Source organism: Apaloderma vittatum, unplaced genomic scaffold (assembly GCF_000703405.1).
Source record: "Apaloderma vittatum isolate BGI_N311 unplaced genomic scaffold, ASM70340v1 scaffold5885, whole genome shotgun sequence".
In the NCBI taxonomy this organism is placed as follows: domain Eukaryota; kingdom Metazoa; phylum Chordata; class Aves; order Trogoniformes; family Trogonidae; genus Apaloderma; species Apaloderma vittatum.
The window spans coordinates 6,749-29,179 of NW_009715372.1; the positions used below are offsets into that span (position 1 = coordinate 6,749).

The following is a 22,431-nucleotide window of genomic DNA, read 5'->3' on the forward strand; positions in this document are numbered from 1 at the left end:
AAGCTTGCATATCTTACTCCTTTGCCCTTGGCACTTCTCTCTGAGTATCTGAAGTCTCTCAAGATGTGTATTTTTATTGGTGGCTCTTGAAGTGAATGACAACTATCTCCTGCCTGTTCTGTTTACAGAAATTATGGAAAGTGTGGCATCTGCATACTGAAAACCACCTTTTTTAGTAGACAATAGACTCATAGGCTTTTTGATGCCCTGTTTGTATGTGTTTGAACTTTTCGCAATATCGTTTTCCTTTGTGCAGGATGTCATTATTCCCCACAAGGAAATCCTCCAGATGTATTGGGAGAAAGCAACGAGCCTAGTGAATGCCCAGTGCAAGGGACTTGAACCCTGGCAGCTGATCGTGTTGACGTTTTCTTCGACGCTTCTGAGCGTATGGCTGCATGGCTTCCTCTTCCAGTCGGAGAGTAAGTATTTGAAATGAGGGATTTTGTATGTTTAGGGGGAAAAGAAGGGGGCATGGAGTAATTTCTGAGTAGTGGAAGGAAAGAGGATGAAACAAGGCCTAACCCTTGTTAATTGACAGTTCCTGCTGTCGACTAGTATTAACAAAACCCTCCTCCAAATTAATATCAAGGTCTGTCTGATCGGTGAAGCACCCCCATTCCTTCAGAGGGTGTGGTAAGCCAGCCTGGAACGTGCCTGCGTTCTCCTTCCCTTCCGCTTGTCTCCCTCTCGCTTTGGCTAAACCATATACTTGTTGCAACTCTCTTCTTGGTCAAAACCGGGGGAGATTTAGCTGAGAGCAGGGTACTTGTGAACTTTGACACTGATACAAAGTGTCTGCATAGCTCTTGCTCTTGATTGTTTCCCTTCCTGCTGGAGGAGGAGTCGTGGTTTTGATTCGGTGCTGGAGGCATGTTTCATGCTCAGGATGTTGAAGATAATTGCCTGTGGTTTTGTTGCCTGGGCTTCTTTTTTTTTTTTAACCCACAGCAACTTCCTGTTTTGAGCAGTTTCTGATATTGACAGCTCTTCAGTGAAATCTTTTGATAAACTTGCAGTTTTCTTTGACTGTGTGATGGTCAGAGAGGACTGTCTTGTCCTCAGAGGAGAACACGGTGCTTTTCAGTTCCTGCAGGCCTTAGGGTTACACTCCAGTGGCAGTTTGTTAAAAATAGCCAAGTTTTTAACTTGATGTTTACTTTTGTGCCTCTTTGTTCCTCAGTCAGCCTTTTTTCTTTTTAAACATGGGAGTAGCCGAATAATGGGAATATCTGTGAAAGGAACAAAATGTTATGGAGCTTTTGCTTGGCACAGGGTTACATTAACTTCTTGGCTAGTATTTGTACTGTTGCACATTATTTTATTTTCAAAGTACTGATTAGCTGTTACAAGATCTGATGAGATTCTCTGGATTTTTCAGGAGTTTGCAATATACTCTGTGGAAGTTACGCACACCGAGATGTGCAATAGATGTGTAAAAACACGGTGTTAATGGGTATTTCCTACAGAACGAGCCAAAGTGCAATTACTCTCCTTAGGTGGCTTTTTCAAAATACACATGAAGAGAAATATATAGGAAGTGTGGAGGGGGAAATGTAGCTAAAATCGCCAAGTCCTACAATGGTTGATTTTAAAAGTTTGTTTTGGTATTTCTTGGTGGAAGTGCCTGTAGGACTCAGAAGGATGGTTTTGGTGGCTATAAAGCATCTGGATCATCCTGCTGTCATTCCTGCCTTTAGAGCTGTCCCGGGAGTTTTCCGGTGTTTGTCATCGGTGACTCCTCTCATTTCAGTATTTGACTGTGGTGGAATTTCTGCTCTTCCCTCTGTCTGTCCACTTCCCCTGAGTCATCACCTGGTGCATCACGAGTTGCCTACACTGGGTGGCCAGACACAGGGTGAATTGTTGTTCTGTTAGGACTGAACTGTTGTTTCCTCTTTTGGTCTGGGAGCCTCTTTCATGTTGCTGAGTGGTTTTGAGCTGTAGTACTAATCTGGTTTGAAGAGGCAGAAAATAATTTCAAAAAGCATTTTCCCTTTTTGTTCGGGACCTTACCTGTAGTAAATCCTAAAATTTCTCTCTTTGTTGTAAAATTCCACATGTGGGTGCAAATTAATTCCCTTGTGAGTAAGAAAAGGAGTCAAATTATTGATTCCCATAGATAGGTACCCTCCTGCAAGAGACTGGGTGAGCATGGGCCACTTCTGAATCTTGCTCTTTGATATACTCATCTGTCTCACTGTGTCCCCGTGGTCACTGTGTTACTTTAGCTTGGAACAGAAATGGACTGTATTAGAACTGTTGTGCTCCAGGTCCAGTTTACTGAATCATCTTAGGTTAACTTCTGACTTTTTTTTCTCTTCAGGTTTAACATCTCGAGCTAAAAAGCAGTTCTTTAAACTACTGAGGAAAATGCCATTTGTTGGGGCTATAGTAAGTATTTGAACAACTTTCCTTACTATTACCCAGGTCTCTCAGATAACTTACATTTCTGTGCATTTTTATTGTCATGTTACTATGGTCATAATGATCCAGGGATATAGATCTGGGAGGTCTTCTCTTGGTTTAATGAAAGATATAGTCGCTACCTAGTCTTTTTGTCGTAGTATCACTCATATAATGGAGGTGCTGCATTTTCCTTTCTTGTTTTATTTTTTTAAAACTAACAGTCAGTGTGTGTAGCTACAGAATTTTCTGGTAGCATTTCCTCTTTGTTAGATTTAAAGAAAATAAATACATTTTTGGAAGGAGGGAACAGGCTTGAACTTGAGTTGTTCTTCTAAAATGATGTCTTGTTCTTGAGCAAGTGGGAGATAGCTGAGTGTTTTGTTGTGCAACGTGGAAGGATTGTATTTTTAATCAGACTACTGGCCATGATTAGAGATCAGATACTTAAAAGTAATAGCTAACATTATAGCACAAAGATATCAGAAGTTTGTGTAATCATTAAAAGACAAGCTTTAGTGTTTGGGAGGTTTTATTTTTATTGCAGAAAAACATGAAATTACAAATGTCAGCATGTTTTACCATGTTAACAACTTAATGATGGAGAAATGCACAGCTTGGTTTATTTTACCTAGTGAGTGATGGTATCACATTTGACAGTGCTTCTTTCTGCTTGGCATGTTGGCATATTTACATATTGATTGGGGAGGTCAGGTCTGTTTTGGCAATTTTAATAAATGAGAGTAGCAAAGAGGAACTTTTTCCTTTTGCCGTGGAGGTGGTTTTCAAGTTTCTTCACCAGCCCTCTGGAAGGGACTGGCATCCCCTTTCTATGTCCTGTTAAGCTCCCCAGCTTTTGTCTTCTGACTTGAGTAGCCCTCGCTCAGATGAGTGAATGACTTGCTCTCTTCTGCTTGTGTTTTTTGTCTGTCTTGTAGAAAAGGGTACCTTCTGGGGCCCTAGTATACAAGCCCTATTTTGTATGGATTTATCTTCTTAGAGCTAGTGCTGTTAAGCTCTTCTGTGCCAGACAACTCCTGGTGTGCACTATGTGTGTACTCTTTCTGCTCTTTGGTAGGCTGATATCTGATAAGCTATCAGTTGCTTATAGGAGGCTTTGACTTTGAAGCATTCCAATGTCCAAAAGTCTTGAAAGCTGATGATATCCCAACACCTCTGTTGCCTGAAAGAATCACAGAATGTTAAGGGTTGGAAGGGACCTTGAAAGATTATCCAGTCCAAACCTCTGCCAAGGCAGGATCACCAGAGTAGGTCGCACAGGTAGGTCCAGGCAGGTTTTGAATGTCTCCAGAGAAGGAGACTCCACGACCTCCCTGGGCAGCCTGTGCCAGGGCTCTGTCACCCTCACTGTGAAAAAGTTTTTCCTAATGTTTTTGTGGAACCGCCTATGCTCCAGCTTGTACCTGTTGCCCCTTGTCCTGTCATTGGACATCACTGAGAAGAACCTGCCTCTGTCCTCCTGACCCTCACCCTTTACATGTTTATAAATATTAACGAAGTCATAGAATCATAGAACAGTTCAGGCTGGAAAAGACCCTTGGGATCATCGAGTCCAACCATTAACCCTACACTACAAGGTCACCCCTAAACCACATCACCCAACACCCCATCTAAGCAACACTTGAACACATCCAGGGATGGCGACTCAACCCCCTCCCTGGGCAGTCTGTTCCAGGGTCTGACCACTCTTTTCTGTGAAGAATTGCTTCCTAATGTCCAGCCTAAACTTGCCCTGTTGCAACTTGAAACCATTCCCCCTGGTTCTGTCCCCAATTCCCTGTGAGAAGAGACCAGCACCAACCTCTCTGCAATGTCCTTTCAAGTATTTGTAGAGCATGATGAGGTCCCCCCTCAGCCTCGTCTTTGTCAAACTAGTCACCCCTCAGTCTCTTATAAGCTGAAGAGACCCAGCTCCTTCAGCCTATCCTCACAAGACAGATGTTCCACTCCCTTAATCATCTTTGTGGCTCTGCGCTGGACTCTATCAAGCAGTTCTCTGTCCCTCCTGAACTAAGGGGCCCAGAACTGGACACAATATTCCAGATGTGGCCTCACCAGCACAGAGAGAGGAGGAGGAGGAGGACCTCTCTCGACCTACTAGCCACCTCCCTTCTCATGTGTTGTGAGAAGTCTGGACCTCCTGAGTGTAAGGTGTGGGTGAGGAGAAAATCTCCTGTGTCTGTAGTGGAGATTTCTTTATTGTTTCTAACTGTGTTTGTAGTGGAGATTTCTTTTTATTTTTACTATTTTCTTGAGTTCCTAAACTGTGTGTATGGTGGCAGAGGAGACAAGGTACAAAATATAAGGCATCTGAAGATTTCCGCATATTAAAAACTGGGACTTAAAAAGGTTCTATGGATCAAAATGCACTATTTTTCCTTTGAGCTTTGTGTTCTCAAGCACTGAGGAAGGGACTCAAAGCTCCCACTCCTTGTAGATACCCAGTATGGAATATGCTCTGTCTGAACATTGTGGTGGTGTCTGTGCTGTGAAACGAGGTGCAGCCAAGCAGTGGCCCGAGTGCTGCTCTGCCATCGCCCATATTTGGCACAGCTCTGTGTCGTGCCAGCTACCCTTCCCACAGGTAGTTCCTGGTGTGGTTTGGAGACTAGCATATGCCAGCACTCTATTCCAGGCACTTTTTGGAGGGAGGAGTTGTTAGGAAGGAGGATTGAAAGAGTGTTGCTGCGTACTCTGCTCTGCTTTGTGGTCACAGAGCTGAAAAAGTTCCCATCGGTTCTGCTCACTGGTATGGACGTAGTTAGTGAGTTCAGTCTTTTATGCACTCAACAACTATTTGTGATATGGCCAGCACCGTTGTTGATAGGGTTTTCTTTTGTTTTTTTAGATTCAAAAGCAGATTGATAAAGCCTTGAATGATGTCACTTCCAGTTTGTCCTTCCTGAAAGATGAAAAGGATTATATCAAAGCGCTGCCGGAACAAGGCATGAGCCAGCCTGAAGTACTAGAGAAGATGAAAGAGTACAGCTCAAAAGGTATGAATGTGAGTCTACTGCAGCAGAGGTGGGTCTATTTTGTAGGCTTGACATTAGACTTAGTCTCCTAAATGAGTTCTAATGACTCCTGCTCATGGTTTCATCTTAAATAGTTCTTCCCTGGTGTTATTTGTTGCAAATTTGTGTCCCATTTTCTTCTTGAAGTTTAGTATTCATGGCTTCTAATACTGTGTTTGCGTATTTACTTTGGAATTCTGCTCCTTCCCCAAGAATTCTGAACTGATTATGAGAGAACTGAGGAGAAGAAAAATATGAACAGAATTGTTTGAATGCGTTTTTGATTGTATTTCTGAGCAGTTGCCTTGATGTTCAACTTTTACCAGAAATGTGTTTTCTGTGAAGCCGAAAGGAATAATCATAATAAAATACGTCAAACTTCCAAGCAGGGTTTTAGGGAATTTCCAAGACTGTCTTGCTTAATCAAAGTCACAATGGTTTGAAAATGCCTTCAAAGGCATAGAAAAACTTAGAAAATGCCATTTGAGGAAGGCAAAGTCATGATGATGTTCTCCTGGCTTGAGTCTGCATAAGCAGTGACTGAAACTTCATTTGAATTGCCTCACTTGTGTGGATATCTCCACTCTGATTTGTGTGCCTCTTACTCCTAACGACCAAATTTGAGTGACTTGCTGTCCAGAGGAGAAGATGTAACTGCCCCTGCTCCTATCTCAAATTTGAGAAATGCCTTGAACTTTCTACTAGAACAGTGCATCTGCTCTGAGTTCAGAAACAAGCAGTTTTGCAGCTGACTGTCCCTTAACAGCTTCCTTCTTTTCTGCTTTTATGTACTGCTTACAAAGAAAGCCTATGTTTTCCCTCAAATGATTATTTCCTTCCTTCACCAGGCTCTCCTTCTCTTTTCTCTTTTCCTGTGGGCCCCCTCTTTCCCACACACGAAGTTGCTCAAAATGAGGGCTGAATTGTGACTATGCCTTATGGATGCTTGCAAAGCCGATGAATTTGAGTTTTTTGAAGGAGGCTGATGAGAGAGAGCAAATAACCAAACTCCTGGGGTGCTGCGAGGTGGAAAGTTACTTAGTTAAGCACCATCGTGTTGGTTGAAACTCTTTTCTGCAGGGTGTGCTGCTGATGCTCTTGCACCTGCCCGCTCTCATTTCTTAAAGCTTAGAAGCGTATTGTTTTGCGTGAAATTTAACTGAGGCACCCCACGCTGTAAGTTTTAGCAATACAAGCCTGGCCTTTGCATCTCTTCTCAGCTTGTGGTGGCGATGGGTGCTCTTTGAAAGTGGCTTTAATGTTAGCCACTTTAGAGTTCAGTTGGTTGGACAGCAGTTTGGGGAGACTCAGTGGGGATTAAGCGGATTACATTTTAATATAACTGCTTGCTGCAGCTAGATGTTGTTTATGTGCTGACTCTTCAGTCACCATTTACTTGCAGTTTGCTAAGTTCGTGGGATACATGATGCCAGAGGCTTAGCATTGCACGCAGCTGCCTGCGCAGCGTAAAAATCGTGCTTCTTCCCCATCAAGGGAACCTCAAAAGCTGAAATCCTCGTCTGTGGAGGTGCTGAGGGGACTTTTCTACGAGGTTGTGTGTGCTTTCTGAGAGTGGCTGTGTTTACAAGCAGTCTGCTCTTTGTTCTTTTTCAGGAGACGTACGTTGGCAGGATGGGAAGGTCTCTGGGACCGTGTACAGTGGGGAAGAGAAGCTCACCCGCCTGCTAGTGAAGGTGAAGCTCAAGCAGCCTAACTTTGCGTCTCTCCGGTTAATCCTTAGTGTCGTCAGGGTGACCAGAAACCCCTCAACCCTGTTTGAGCTTTCAAAACGAATAGAGAAGCTCTGTAAGGAAGACTGCCTCACTACGAGGCCAGAGCCTAGGTGGAAGGGTAGTTAGTAGCAAAGCCTTTGGGCAGCGTAAAGCTGGCCAAGGGACTGTCCCTGTGAAAACAGGGTGTAGAGATAATGAGGATCCAATCAGATAAGATGTTGCTTTCAGTAAAAAAATAAGAAGCTGGTTATAAGTGAATGGGAAACTGGTACTGACCACCTAATTCAGGGAATGGTAGGAAGCAGAAAATTGCCATAGATCAGCTGCAGCAAGCCCCCGACAGACATGCCTTTGCTGCAGGCTGGAGTGAAAGCACCCTTGGCTGTCCTGTTACTGGGAGACTCTGTGACTTTTGGACTGGAACAGTTTCACTGAGAAAAATTCCTCTTGGTTTAAGCAAAAAAGAAATTTTAAAATGTTTTTATGGCGTTACCATGCAGTCCAAATCTTGTAACAATGGACCGCTGGCGTGCTTCAGCGGTGCCTTTGTTAGGTCTGTTTACCTACTTGGGAACTTTTCTCTTTGAGATGTTTGGGAAATAACCTAAACAGCCCAAAGGTCTGTTATCAAATATATCTACTTCAAGTGGTTTTTTTGCTCAAAAGGGAAGTCTAGCTTTCTTGCTTCTGGAAACAGCTTTTATAACAGCTGTAATGAGCTGTGTTTGGTGGTTGCTATTGCTATTTTCTTCTGCATTTTGATGTTTTCTTTCCTACTTCTAAGGAAACATAAAGCTCAGAGCAGCCTTTCTAGAGCAGCCTCGGCTTGCTTTGAGTGTTGTGGAAACATTCCCTCTGTTTATGCTGATTATTCGCTGGTTTATTCTTCTGTATTTCTTTTAAAATCCCTGCAGCTGCTTTTTGATCTTGACTGCAGGAGGTCGGAACTGGCCTGTTCCAGCCTTATCCTGTGACTCCACAGATGCAGAACAAGTGTGAAATACTGGATTCCGTGGCCAGTTTTGTTGTGATGGGTGAGGGGGCATTTGAGCTTTTCTGGCTGCTTCAGGATTCCCCTTCGACAGTAAACTAGAAAACTACTTCTGCAAAGTTTTTTTTGGCTGATTTGTGTAGAGCAGTCATAGGGCATATATTGTATTTTTAAAAAAATACCTAAATATATTGTGTTTTTAAAAAAATGGCTAAATGGTTAAACCTGCCTTTACAACAAGAAATATGACTGTGTTACAAAATCACTCCAGAGGCCAGAATGCCCTAGAAAAACACATTTTAGGGATTTTTTTATTTTTATTTTTTTACCCCTCAGCTGTAGCTTCCCAGCTTGTGGTATTTGCTTGCAGCAGGAGTTAAGTCCAAGGAGATCTGCAGTATTTTTACAGCTAAATGCAGCTAATTTGCTTATACAGTGTGCACGTCAACTTCTCGAATCCGCACTGACGATGCGGTGCTTCACCTGCAAGGCTAACTTTCGGCCTTTGTTTTCTGAAGGTGTACGAAGAGTTTGCCTGGAGTAATCCTCTCCATCCAGACATATTCCCTGGTTTGAGGAAGATGGAAGCGGAAGTAGTGAGGATTGCATGCACGCTCTTCAACGGAGGCCCCAACTCTTGTGGTGCTGTAAGTAGCCTGTTTTCAAGTGTCCGCTGAACATTTTGAGTGTTGTTATATTTGGGTGCAAATGCACCTTCTGCTGTCCAGCTGAAACAGGTCAAGCTTGTTCTGGTATACACCATGCCAGCATGGCTGTACAGGAGATGATCGCTAATTGCTCTTCTTGATGAAGCTTTATGTGAGATGATTTAACTCGGGGAAGTAATTCTTCAGGCAAGACCATTTCCATCAGCTTTTATTCCACACTCTTAAATGATCGAGGCTTGATGGCAGTTGGAAAAGAGAACCGACATAATGTAGCCTGGCTGATTGTCAGTGGGGGATGGTGAACAGAGCAGCATTACTTTGAGTAGCTCCCCTCAATTTTAATCTCTGAACTGGAAATCTGTGAGCCTGCCAGAAGGCGAAGCTTGGGGATGAGGCCAGCTGGCTGGCTAGTCAGCAGCAAGCAGCTCCAAGTGTTGGTGGTGATCAGGCAGAGGCACGGCACGTATTGTCGTCCGTCCAGCTGGAAAGCTTTCTCGCCGGGCTTATGTGGCCTTCTAGTGTATTACTGTGGCAACCAGTTTTAAAGCCTCAGAAGAGTTCCTAGCGAGAGTCCAGATGTGTGTTCTTAAACTGGTGCTTTCGGAATTGGTCACAGAGCAAAAGACATGAAGTTGTGTGGTGAATTATTGTTGTAAAAGTAAGCTGTGGCTTTTTACACTCCTCTCTCTTGCTTTACCTTTTTGGCGAGGATCCTGAATTCCTTTGGCTAAATTTTCTCCCCGTTCACATGATGTGTGAGACGGCAAGGTCTTGGCTCCCATCGTGGTTATCAGGTGTGGCTGGGATACAGACAGGTCGCTTAGTAACTTCCATTTGTGACAAGAATTCCGATGAGATTCGTCAGAGACTGGCTGTGGGGTGATTTTGCTGTCTGTAAATGTGCTGGGGAGGGAGAAGGCCAGCAAGGGCTCAAGATCAACGTGGAAAGGCTGTGTTGACAAAAGAGCTTGCGTGGTGAACTGGCCTTGAATAGGCTTAATCTTGACAGTTGGAGGCTTGGTTGGGTTAAGGACGCAAGTACTGGAGTAGCCTTATAATAGGTGTACTTGAGACCAAACTCCAGCTGGATTGAAGATGAAACTTGACTGTGCAGTGTCTGGGAGTGTAAGATGTGACTGATAGCAGGAGGCTGCACCCTGTGACCTGACTTACCTTCTTGGGACTGTGTTCCTTGTGCCACCCTCAAGTTTAGAGAAGGAACGTGCCTCTTTGCTGTAAAACAGCATTTAACCTCACCTCATCTCCTTCCTGGTTTGTGATACTGAGGATACTGCTGAGATCATGCTCCTGGAATAGGTCTAAAACTGTTGAAACTCATCTTTATCAACAGCTGAGATGTCCTTTGATAAGTTAAATAGCTCTGTGACACTTATCATATGCTTGGAGAACTTTACTTGCTGAAGCCTGCGACGTGTGTGTGTGTGTTTGGTTTTTGTTGCATAAAGCACGCGTCGTAAAAGTGTCAACCTTGGTCCTGCGTGCTCTTGCGCTGAAATCTAAAAGTAGAGTCGCCTAAGAGAAGTTCAAAATGGGTTAAAAAAAAAAAAAAAGCTCCAAAACAATAAGATGATTGTGGCCAATGCGAGACCTCCACAGAAACTCTCTGGGGAATCCTTTTCTCTCTGTCTTCCGTTCTGAGGATTGTGCTGCAAAGCTGCAGCTAAAGTTTGAACAGAAGCAAAGCAAATGGGGGAACGTGCAACCTGCTGGGGAGTTGTGTTCTGGCTGCTTGAACAGTCAGATTTGCAGAGTGAGAGGGGAGAGCTGAGAAGTTGATTGGCCAGAAATGGAAGCTTAATTGTACTCTGTAATTACCTTATCCAAACGAGTTTCTCCATCGGATTTCTTGTCCTCCTCCCACGTTGCCCTTCCTGCCTGTGTGCCCAGTGTTGCTAATGGCTGATGGAGGGACGTGGGTAGATGTATGAAGGTCATGCGCAATTAGGCTCAAAGACTTCTCTTATTTTCTCCTCCCCAAACCAGAAGTAACATTTCAGAATAGTTCTGGAGGCTTGGACAGTTACAAAGTCATTTAAAAAGAGTGTTTTTTCAAACTGTTGCTGTATTTTCTGCCTCTAGAAGGCCCTGCAGTAGCTGGTCGCTCAGACTGCTGCAGTTACGCTTCAGTAACCAGTGAGGCTGTAAAATGGAGAGTGGCTAAACCAGGGAGCGTGCCATGCTGTGAGTTATCTTTATCTTTAAATTGATCTGGCCAAGAAGTTCTGATGCCTTTTTCTACTGGTTAACTCGATTCAGCTTTTGCAGGGTTGCAGAATGAGGCAGATGGAGCCTGTTGGTGTTTCTGGAGAGCGTGTCTGTGGCTATGCTGTGTGGAATACACCGAAAGCTTCTCTGTTTGCTTCTCGATGAGGCGATTTCACTTCCTTTATGTGCTGATTTCCACACCACGCTGCAGAACAGTGCTTTTGGGGGCTAATGCTGTGCTGCTCAGTCTGAGAAAAGCAGCAGAGTGACCTGTTTGCGTGTTCCCAGTGCTTTCAGCAGCCTGGGGAGTCCTGCACAGTCTCTGTCCTGTGAACCTTTTCCTAAGTAGGATCTCCGGAGAACAGTCCTCTGCTTCCTCTTTGATGGTTTTCAGTGAGTTTAATAAACAGTAAAATGTCTGTCTGTTTTTTAGTTTTCCGAATGTTGTAATCGCAGGAGCAGCTTGCATTATTTACCGAAGTTGCCTTTATTTGAGGCATGGGGATTGTAATTCTCCTTCATTTAAACATGGACATAAACCCACTAACAATGCCCTTGAGGCGGGGAGTGTGCAGACATGTCTTTTGCCTGAAATTGCACTGAGGGATGTTCCAGGTTTTTAAGCAGTTTTTAAAAGGAATCATTTTCAGCCGCGGATGACTGCTTCCTATTTCTCATGAATTACTACTTTTGTTCTTACTTTTAATTTTGTTACACAAGACCAAAGAGGTAGGAGTTGGTGAGTTTTGGCTCCCAGGAGATTCTAATCGCGTTCTCGCAGTTATATGGAAGGACTAATTAAGCTCAGCACATTGAGAAGGAATAGGGGAATTTGCTCTTGTCTGATGTGTGCACGTGTTCCCCTTCACGAGGTGCTTTGTTTTGCAGTGCTCACTCTGTGGATTTCCCCTCTAATCTGGGGAGAAATCACCACTTTTATGCAAACTTCAATGACTTTTTTTTTCCTCCAGTCCTTTTTTTGAACTTTAAAAGAAAAGGGCAGCTTTAGAGTTCAGGGGAACGTTGCACGGGGGTGCACATGTGCATATTTGGTGTCAGCCTATCAGTTCTTTTTTGCACTTAACTCTGCGGCTGAGGGCAGGAGAGAGGAGGCCAAATCGGCAGATGCAAACCGAAGTCTCCTGTAGAAAGCAACGTGTCTCTTCCCCCCCAAATTCTGGGGCTTCCAAACTTTGCCATCGTGCTGGCTGCGCATTTGAAGTAGGACTTTAGCAGTGAAATGTGAGTGATGTGTCTTGGGGGGAGCTTAAACTCTGCAGACCTGTCAGATTTTATCTGTGTAGTGATGAGCAGGTCACCTTGAGAGAGACAACCAGTGGAATTTACAACCTGCAGGTTTAAGGGGGTTTTATGTGAGCCTGCCACTATGTTATGCCGGAGCAGTGGGTTGTGATATTTTTTTACTCTAATGCTGCTTTAGAAATAATGCGTAGTTTCCTTTCCGTGTTCAGCTCAGTGAAACTTTTGGTCAGCTTTGTCTCCAGGGTCTGAACGGACGTGTTTCCTAAGGTGAAAATGCAAGGAAAACTTTAGAGACCAGGAATCGAATTTATGCCTGACGGTGACATGCAAGTGGCACGAAATACATCTTCTAGCACAGGGACCATACCTCTTTGTTGCTCTTTTAAAGTTGAGGTTCCACGGCACTAGGGCTTGGAGGGAAGAAGCGATGGAAAAGAGATACTAAGTTTAGAAAGCAGGAGGGATATTTTTTTACCCCGTGCTTTCTCCTCTCCCCTCCCGTTTGGAAAATAAGAAATAAATAAGAACACAAAAGTCCGTTTGCCTTTTTCCATACACTTTGCCTGGCTTTTGAAGATAGCGTGGGCTCGGAAAGCTGCTTAAAACAACACTCGTTGTGAGCCCCTTTTCCTTATGGCATCGCTTCAGCCCGGGGACTTTCCCTTCGAGGAGAGGGCAACAAAATATCTGTGGGAGCCATTGGCGGCTGCTGGATTAGGGGGCCGTGGGCGGGGGTGAGGGCAACAAAATATCTGTGGGAGCCGTTGGCGGCTGCTGAATCAGTGCGCGTTGGCCGGCTGCCGGCGTGCCGCGGGCAGTGGGGAAGTTTTATCCTGTGACAGCGATTCAAGCCCTTGCTGTAGAGCAGAGCGAGTTTGCTGCTGGTAACTAAGCTGACAAAACCTCCTGTGAAGGAGCAGACTCCCTCTACAGGTATAAACAGCCTGGACCAAAAGGGGTTTTGCTAAAATGCTGCTGTAGGTCAGGCTGCTGCGGCACATCTCTGTGGCGATGTGCTGACTGTGTGCCAATTTTAAGAAGCCAATCTGGCCAAAATTCAGATTTTGGGGTAGATTTTCAGCTGCCTGACCAAGCTTTCTGTGTGGTCGTTTGCATGCTGGTCTTGATGCCTGCGAGGAGGATCCATCCTGGATGCTGCTTCTTAACTTGCTCCTGGTCAACTGCTGAAAAATATTGACTCTGACCTACCGCAAACTGTGTGTTAAGGTGATGAGCCAGACTTTTCTTCAAAGTTAGTCAGAGATAAGGGCAAGATGTTGATGTTTTGGTGGAAGGACCGAAAGGGGACTGTCCAGAGACTGCTCTTTGAAGAGCAGATTATCTAGAGGTAGGGACTGCTTGCTCAACGAGCAGGTGGCCTGGTTGACACATGAAGTGTTTAGTAATGTGAATCCCAAAATCCCCAGCAAAGTTTTTGCAATCATTGCAGTATTGTGAGCGATGTTGCAAGCTGTGTTACGAGTATGCAATAATGCCATTCCTCTTCTCCCACCCCGCTGTAGGAAGGCAGTCCGTGTTACACTAGCTGCTTGGGGTTTTTTTTTGTATTTTCTGTTTTTTCCCCCCAGACGTAATAGCTGACAGCATCATGTATCTTTCCGTAAGAAGGGCTGAGAAAACACAAGCCCATAAAACGCTTAGGATGTTGTGTTCCTGCTACCATCTATTTGCTTCACAATAAACGCAGCGATTTCTTTATCCGGTGTGAGGCTCTGTTAGGGTTTATCTGCGACAGCTGTTGCTTTTAAACTACCAAAAAAGCAGAAATTGCCTGTGGTGTGACAGTCACTTCCACGATGCCTTGTGGCAGCAGCTGCTGCGAGCTTGGATCATGTTAGGAACAAATGTGTCAGGCTGCTTTATGTGCCTGTGAACTTTGTTCCTTATCTCTGTAGTTAATGTTTAGTCATTTTCATGCAGTCACACTTGTTTGCATTTTGGGGTCTTGCAGTTATGTCAGTTGGGAAAAACCAAAAGAGAACTCAGACTTCCAGATGTTGTAAGGCATGCAAATGTGATTGTAGCCTTTTAAAATATGTTTTGTTTTGGGGGGAAGACGTAAAAGGGGAAATTGCAGTTGGTTCAGCGGATCTGAGGATCAAAATTAGTCCTCTGTAAGCGCTATAGGCAGCTTTTGATTCCTCTTTTTCACCTGCACTTCTGTACACCTCTCCTGGGTACCCCCATCTTCAAGTTGCAGCTTGCTCAGCATAGCGGTCAGTCAGTCCGACAGGCTGCTTGAGAAACCTCAGTCTTCCGCTCGGTTAAAATTTGACTTTGGAAGGTTCGTACCTGTGTACTTTTGTGTCCCTTGTCTGTCAGAACTCATGCAAGCTGGCTCACAAGAGGCAGTCCTCCTGCTTGAGGAACTTCTTCCTGTGAAGAGTTTAATTTATTTATTTGCAGCAGCTCTGGAGTCCTCGCATGCAATCGTAGGCGGTGGCGCACATACCTTCCTCTCTTCCACGTCCTCATTCTCCGAGGGTCAGTGGAAAGGGGGCTGGGACAGCACAGATAGTGGCTTGTGTGGATACCGGGAGAGATGCGGAAATTCCACGTGGTGTAAAATTTCCTGGGTCCTTGAGAACTTACAAGCTCTAGCCTGGTGCCGAGAGCAGGTAGGTGAGAGCTCTGCGCTCAGCAGTGCCTCCATCTCCTGCGAAGGTTTTGTAGCTGGGCAGTGGTGCCAACCCTGAGCTGGCTCCGTGCCTCGGCGTGGCGCTGCTCCAGACCTAATAAACCCTCCTGGACTTTGGTTGACTTAACACAGAATCGACTTTGTTGTTTCCGTATACGTGGCATGATTAACCTGTAATCCAGCGAGGCAATCTGTGGGTAATCAAGAGCTGAGTATGCCCTAGTAATCTCGTGAGGTGCAGTCATGTTTGCCAGCTAGCAACTGTGCATTAATGGTCCCCTCTCATTAGACTTCAGAGTTGAATAATTTTTTTTGTTTTCCCTTTCCTGTTCAAATAAAGGAGTCACTTTAAATGTGCACTTTCAAGCTGAATGTCGGAAAAATACCTCAAGCTGTTCAGTGACTTCTGCTGCCCCTGAAAACCTGAGTTGTCCTGTACATCTTGTGCCTTTTTTTGCCATCTTTGCTTTTCTCTTCTGCAACACCTGTGTAAGCACTTGTTTTTCCTGCTTCTTCCCGACAGATGACGTCTGGAGGCACTGAGAGCATTCTGATGGCCTGCAAGGCGTACCGAGACCTGGCTTATGAGAGAGGCATCAAACAGCCAGAAATGTGAGCAATACCTCTGCGGCTTGCTTTTTGCTTTGAGGCACTTACAGGGTTTACTGTTCCTCTGAGTTGAGGAGGCTGCTAGACTTCAACAGTCCTTCATTTTGGAGCCCGTTACCACCTCCTCCTTTGTCCAACTGTCTGAAGGAGAAACCTGAGTTGAAAGCAGCGATGCAGAAGCATGGGAGCCTTTAAGCAGGGCTGGGGTAGTGGGGTAGCTGAGCTGTGCAGATGTATTTTGGCAATACCTGCGTGCTGCTGCAGGCAGAGCCTCCTTGTGTCAGCTTTGGGCCCCTCTTGGGCAGAGATTGGCAGGTCCTTTGAAGTGTTTAAGGGTTTTGATTTATTCAGATCAAAGAGGGTTTAGCCTGAAAACTCGAGGACTAAAACTAAAACATTTCAGCTGGCTGGAGCTGAAATGAGCAGTTGTGCTAATCATTACACTGCTAATAGAGGATTTGCTCTCTCTACCATGCTTCTTTTTTCAAGGCGACGTGTCAAAAATATTTCTCTCGTTAATTGCTTACGAGGGGAAAATGTAAAAAGAGATGAAACACTGTGGTGTTCATCTTCTGCTGAGTTCCTGTGGTTCTTTTCTTCCCTCTAACATTTTTGACTGCTGTTAAAGGCCTTGATAAAGACATGATGGCTCAGAAAACAAGGTTAATTAAGACTTTTCAGCCACTGTCGTTCGAGATGGAAGACAGTGAATGTTATGTTCATTTGATGCGTTTATGTTGCTCCTTCCCTTTTGTATTGTCTCGTACCTCCCCTCTTAGGGAGGGTGGCTGGCTGGAGATCATAGAATCCTAGACTGGCCTAGGCTGGAAGGGACCTTAGAGATCATCTAGTCCAACCTCCCTGTCATGGGCAGGGACGCCTCTCAACTAGATCAGGCTACTCAAGGCTCCGTCCAACCTGGCCTTGAACACCTCCAGGGAGGGGGCAGCCGCAATGTCTCTGGGCAATTTATTCCAAAGTCTTGCCACCCTCATACTGAAGAATTTCTTCCTAAGATCCAATCTAAATCTATTCTCCTTCAGCGTAAACCCATTTCCCCTTGTCCTATCGCTGGACACTCTTGTCAAAAGTCCCTCCCCAGCCTCCCTGTAGGTTCCCTTCAGGTATTGGAAGGCAGCTGTTAGGTACAATATTGTTTGACATGGCAAGAAATGAGCTGTCTTGGGAATTCTGGTTCCTGCTTCACAGAAGGCCACATGGTGGGATCGAATGACTTCAGTAGCTTTTCTCTGGGTTAAAGATTGAGTGTCCATCATTTTAGTTCAGAAAAACATGTGGCCTCTATTCTGTCCCTGAGAGTATTTCCCCCAGCTTTTTTTTTTTTTTTTTTTTAACTTGGCCTGTATGATTTTTGGCTAGTTGAAACATGTCGTTGGCCTGTTTGTGATCTGTCTGTCACACAGAAGTATCAACGGGTTGAATGTTTTATGTTTATTTTTTTTCCTTCTCTTTCCTCTCTTATAAGGCTTTGGCACTGCCTGGCTTGACGCACGCAATCCCTTACTTTTCTAGGTTGGTCCCAGTGAGTGCTCACGCAGCGTTTGACAAGGCAGCACACTATTTTGGACTGAAGTTGATTCACATACCCTTGACCAAGGCTATGGAAGTGGATGTTCAGGTATCAGTTTAGGCAGCACTTTCTGTGGGGAAATTAACACTGTACAGCAATAGCCTGAAATCTACTGATCCAGGTAGCGAATCAGTGGATAGGGTTGAATGCTTCCTGAAAACAAGGGAAAACGGCAGGAGTGAGTACTGTCATTGCAGATAAGGTTTGGTTTCAAGTAATGAGAATGTAAGCCTTCCCCTCATCCCATGATGAATTTAGTATCAAATAATTTATGTGTTTCAGAAAGAGATGAGTTTTCAGATGAGAGTGAACAAAAGCTTTCTAGGACTTCTAAGTGGATGAGTTAAATGACTTGGTTGATGTCTTCTGTTGCTTGGAGCTCATTGCTTTGCTTCCTGTTTAGGCTTTTGCGTGTTGGTTTTAAAGACCAGATGCTGCATGTTTTCCCTTTTTATCTTTTTTGGCAGGATGGCACTTGATAAATGGAATGTGAGCATCTTCTCTCTTTAAATCTTCAGGCAATGAGGAGAGCTATCTCGAAGAACACAGCCATGCTGGTCTGTTCGGCTCCCCAGTTCCCCCATGGAATTATGGACCCAATTGAAGAAGTGGCAGAGGTAGGGAGGGTCCTGGAATTTCTGGGAGCTGTAGCAGTAAAACCCATGTGTCCTTCTGTGCAAGAGGAGTGGAAGGGTTTCAGGATGCCGACCAGTGAATCTGGTGGGAGGATCAGACTGGTTGGGAGGGTGTTACTACCCTCAAATTGGGTGTTAACCAACAGCAGCATATATAGGATGCAATTTGGAAGTAATATAGGACTTTTTTTTTTTTTTTTTTGTACTCTCTCACTACCGTGAGAAAGTGGACTTTAAATAACAGAAGTTTGACATAAAATTGTTTGCACGGGGCTGGATTTTGGACTTAAGCTGGTGCACACGATGTGTCACAGCGAGGCAGAGCAGCAAGTCTTTTGTGCGTGCTTTGTCTCTCAGCTCTCAAGTTTGTGCCACGAATTTCTACTGTAACTGAAGGTGTGTATCGTGCATGTGACTTAGAGCTCTGCTGCACCCGCTGCGAATCCAACCGGAAGGGCTCATTCTTTGATACCTGCAAGGAAATAACAGCAAAACAATCTGCCTGGTAAAAAGCTTTGATTTAGGACCTGCTGGTTGTAGCAAACTTGGTGCAGAAGTCTGAGGAATGTGTGGAGGGAGTAGGAGTCAAAGGGCTGGCATCTTATTTTTCAAACATGCCTCTTGATTCTTCTCTCTGTGCTCCACTTGTTTATTTTGTACGTAACCAGCCAGGCCCTCTGACCTTCTTTTCATTTCGGTCACACCCTTAAACGCTTTATTGCTCCTACTGCTTTCACACCACATTGTCACAGCTCTTTGGCAAATAGAGCAACCTGCCAAAACGTGATGGGCTTTTGATTTTTGTTTTTTTTTTTTCCTCTCACTGGCAACCTTCACATATGTAGAAGGCAGGATAAGGCATCACACATGTAGCCATAGATAGATTTCCTATCCCCAATGGCTTGAGAGTTGCACGATGTGCCAAAAGGGTTGAGGAAACACTTAATCATGAAATGCAAAGCACCTTTTGGCAACTGGAGCTTGGGTGCCTCAACCACGTGTGATTTTCTTGCCCGCTTGCGTGTTGCTCAGCAGAATCTCTCGTTCTCATGCAGCTTGCGGTGAAGTACAAAATCCCCTTCCACGTCGATGCCTGCCTAGGTGGTTTTCTGATCCCTTTCATGGACAAAGCCGGGTTTCCTCTAAAGCGGCCATTCGACTTCCGCGTAAAAGGCGTCACCAGCATTTCTGCAGATACCCACAAGGTAAGAAACAGGGAGGAGAAAGTCGCTTTTGTTTTTGGGGAGCGTTTCCTGATGTCATCCCTGCTTTCGGGCATTTCCTCTCTTTGGGTGAGCGCGGGGAAGGGCAGGGGCTGCTTGGTTTGGATCCTCTGTGCGATGCACTGATGTGCAGCCAAACGGGAGCTTGGGGACCACATACAGCGAGTGCTTGAATACCTTCCTGCGCCCTCTTGCCGCTTTCTAATGCTTTCTGTGCCCCCTTGCAGTACGGCTATGCTCCCAAGGGTTCCTCGGTGGTGCTGTACAGCGACAAGAAGTACAGGAGTTACCAGTTCTTTATAGCACCCGACTGGCAAGGGGGCATATATGCCTCCCCCTCTGTGGCAGGCTCGAGGCCTGGTGGAATCATAGCTGCATGCTGGGCAACTCTGATGCACGTGGGAGAATCGGGCTACGTTGAGGCTACGAAGAGGATCATAAAAACAGCTCGTTTCCTCGAATCAGAGTATGTGCGTGCCCTTAGTGTTTCAATTGTACTCTCTGACCCTGTTCTGGGCTCCTCTCAAAAGTTTCTTTTGCAACTTCTTCATTTTTCCCTTGAGAGGCTACGACATGTTAACCTTTGGGGAGGGGATCTGCTGGGCAGTTATGGGAGAAGATGTTTTTGTGTTTGCCCAGGTGCTGCTGTGTGCCACGTGGCTGAGAGGCGCAGAGAGGAGGGGTGCAGGCACCTTAATTTAGCTGACATTGCTTCAAGGTTTTCTTCCCCCTCAGCCACAGGGGACTGAGGGGGAATCTGGAAGGACTTAAGATGACAAAAGAAGGGTTATACTCTCTCTTGTTGGAGTGCTTGTGTTGCTGTGTGAGCTGTTAAGCTGATTTTCTCTGCTACTCTGTCTTCCCTTCACTCTTTGTCTTTCCTCTTTTCCATTTCTTCCTGACTTTACTTGATTTCAGGACTGTTAATGACCCAAGTTCTCTTGCAAGTCCCAGTGGGCTGGGCTGGTTGCATGGTTTTTTTTTTGGTAGGAATGTGCTGTTGTCAGTTCCTTTCTGTAGCTTTTCCTTTAAGGCTCTGGATAGATTGACAGATTATCTGGCCTGTATAACCCTGGCCAGTCACTTCTTTCCTCTTTTTTTCTTTTTCAAGGTTGAGAAAAATTGACAGCATCTTCATTTTTGGGAAACCAGAGGTATCTGTCCTCTCCATTGGCTCCAACACTTTCGACATTTATCGATTATCTAATTTCTTAGCTGCAAAGGGATGGAACTTAAACGTCCTACAGTTCCCATCAAGGTGAGTTTGTGGAGACGAACAGAGTGCTGCGCATAGCCAGGGTCTGCGAGGTGGTCCTCTTCAAACCGTGTCGCTCTCATGTTTTGCTGAGTGGCCTTGTCCCCACCTGATAACTTCTATTCAGTCTTTTCCTCTGCAGAGAAGGAATTACTTTGGTAATTGCTGATACATAGTAGTTACTGTAGTAAGGATAAGACAATACTAATTTTAAGGAGCCTGGCAGAGGACGCACCTGAGCGTCCCTTTCTGATCACCTCTGTTGGATCCAAGCAGAAAAATAGAAATAGCCATCTCTTTCATCTCATGTTAGTTAACCGAGGGTTTGTGTTATTTATTTATTTTGCCACTTTGCAAAAAAGAGTTGAGCTCTCCACAGCTCGGTTCTAGTGAGTGTTTTGTGGGGATTACCTCTGATCGGAAGGGCGTGGATCGTCTTCTCCCATTATACTGCTGAAATGCTGTTTTAAGGAGATAAATGGTTGTCAGTGGCGGGGGAAGGACTGAATTGCTGTCAGTTGCTCAGTAAATGTAGAAGCGTAACGTTCTTGAGCTGATTCAACTCTCCCCTCTCCCCTGCCTGCCCAGCATTCATCTCTGCATCACGCAGTTGCACACGAAGCCCGGCGTTGCTGAACAGTTCCTGAAAGATGTCAAAGACAGCATTGAGGATATCATGAAGGACCTCAACGCCAAGACCACAGGCATGGTAAGGAGGCCAGCGTGTAGCGAGGCTGTGTTTGGGGTGAGCACGTTTCTCTGATGGCGTTAACGATCTCGTGTAACGACCTCCTCTCCCCTGCTTAGGGAGCCATCTACGGAATGGCGCAGTCCGTACCAGACAGGAGCTTGGTAGCGGAGATTTCTCAGGCGTACTTGGACGGCCTCTACAGCACGGATGTTCCTTGCAGTGAAACGCACATGAACGGCTCTCCTGGCCACCGCTGACTGCAGTGCAACCATCGGTGCCTTGCCAGCTGGCACTCGGGTGGTTCTAAAGGTTTCCCAGGGGAAGAGATTGCAGTAAGCCTTAGTTCCAACAGTTGCAGGTCTGATGGTGGCTGAATTTTGAAAACTTCCTTCCCTATCTTTGTCTTCTGAAATCTGTGTTAGTTTCATGCCCAACTTGAGTTTTAGGGCTTTTCTTCCCTTCCCTTGCCTGTTTTCGTCGTGACTTTTGATGGTGAATCGAATGTCCATTCCACAACACCAAATTCCTCAGGTATTCCGCGTGTCACTTCATTCCTTGCTGTTTCTCCTCCTTAGACCTGGTCCTCAACCGGTGTCCAAGCGAGTGTTCCATTTGAGTTTTCGTGTTGTGTTCCAAAGCTTCAACCTTCTCAGAAGTTGAAGGTAGAAAATAAATGTGAGTATTCCTCCAAGCTACTGCATTTAACAGACTGTGCTGGGAGCCCTATGTCTGATGCAGAGCTCATAACTTGGCAAAGGAAAGATGGTCACATACTCTTTTTTTTTTTTTTGAAATCCCCTCTGGAGATCTTGGTGAGACTGCAATCAATATCTGCTGAGGGGGGGAAAAAAAGCCTCAACACTAAATCCTTTCCTGGGACCTCTTGGTTTGGATAACAGCAAAAATAGAAACCAAGCGGGTGACTTAGGGAGAGGAACTGGATGGTACTGAAAATCCTAGATACGTAGTAACTGTTTTGCTTCCCTGCCTCTTCTAGAAGACATACATTTACCACCTAGAGTGCTTTTATTGTACCTTGCACAATTCTGGAGGGATGTGCGAAACGACGAATCTCACTGCTCGTAACTTGAAGGTTTTGCACTATCTCATGATGCTGTAGTCGAGTCGGTCGGGCCCTGGTGCCTGTCGTGGCTGGGGACTTCACACGCAAACGGATGGCACCAAAGCTGACCTTTTTTACCCTGACCTTTTAGTATAAAAAGGTGACTCTCGTAACAGTCGTAATCTCTACTCTTTGCACTGATTCCTTTAAGGCACATTCTCAAAAGGGCATTCACCACTGTGCCTTGACACTTCTCTGGCTTTTTTTTTTGGTGGGACGCCAGGGGGGTTTGGAGGGTTCAGCTGTTGACCACAATCTTTGCCGTGGTTGTTTCTTTACGGTACTATACTGAAAAAAACACACAACCCAACCTCAGAGGCAGA

General features: G+C 45.2%; 1 protein-coding gene across 1 annotated transcript; it reads left to right on the plus strand.

The window, feature by feature from the left end:
* The first annotated feature begins 261 nt into the window (after positions 1 to 261).
* Positions 262 to 21,412, plus strand: SGPL1 (sphingosine-1-phosphate lyase 1). Its single transcript, XM_009869105.1, has 13 exons — positions 262 to 422; positions 2,327 to 2,394; positions 5,276 to 5,423; positions 7,056 to 7,135; positions 8,684 to 8,812; positions 15,505 to 15,593; positions 17,124 to 17,229; positions 17,700 to 17,798; positions 18,872 to 19,021; positions 19,267 to 19,505; positions 20,151 to 20,297; positions 20,883 to 21,003; positions 21,102 to 21,412. Exons 1-13 carry the CDS (start codon positions 290 to 292, stop codon positions 21,240 to 21,242), a joined length of 1,650 nt encoding a protein of 549 aa, XP_009867407.1. The 5' UTR covers positions 262 to 289; the 3' UTR covers positions 21,243 to 21,412.
* Positions 21,413 to 22,431: the final 1,019 nt, after the last annotated feature.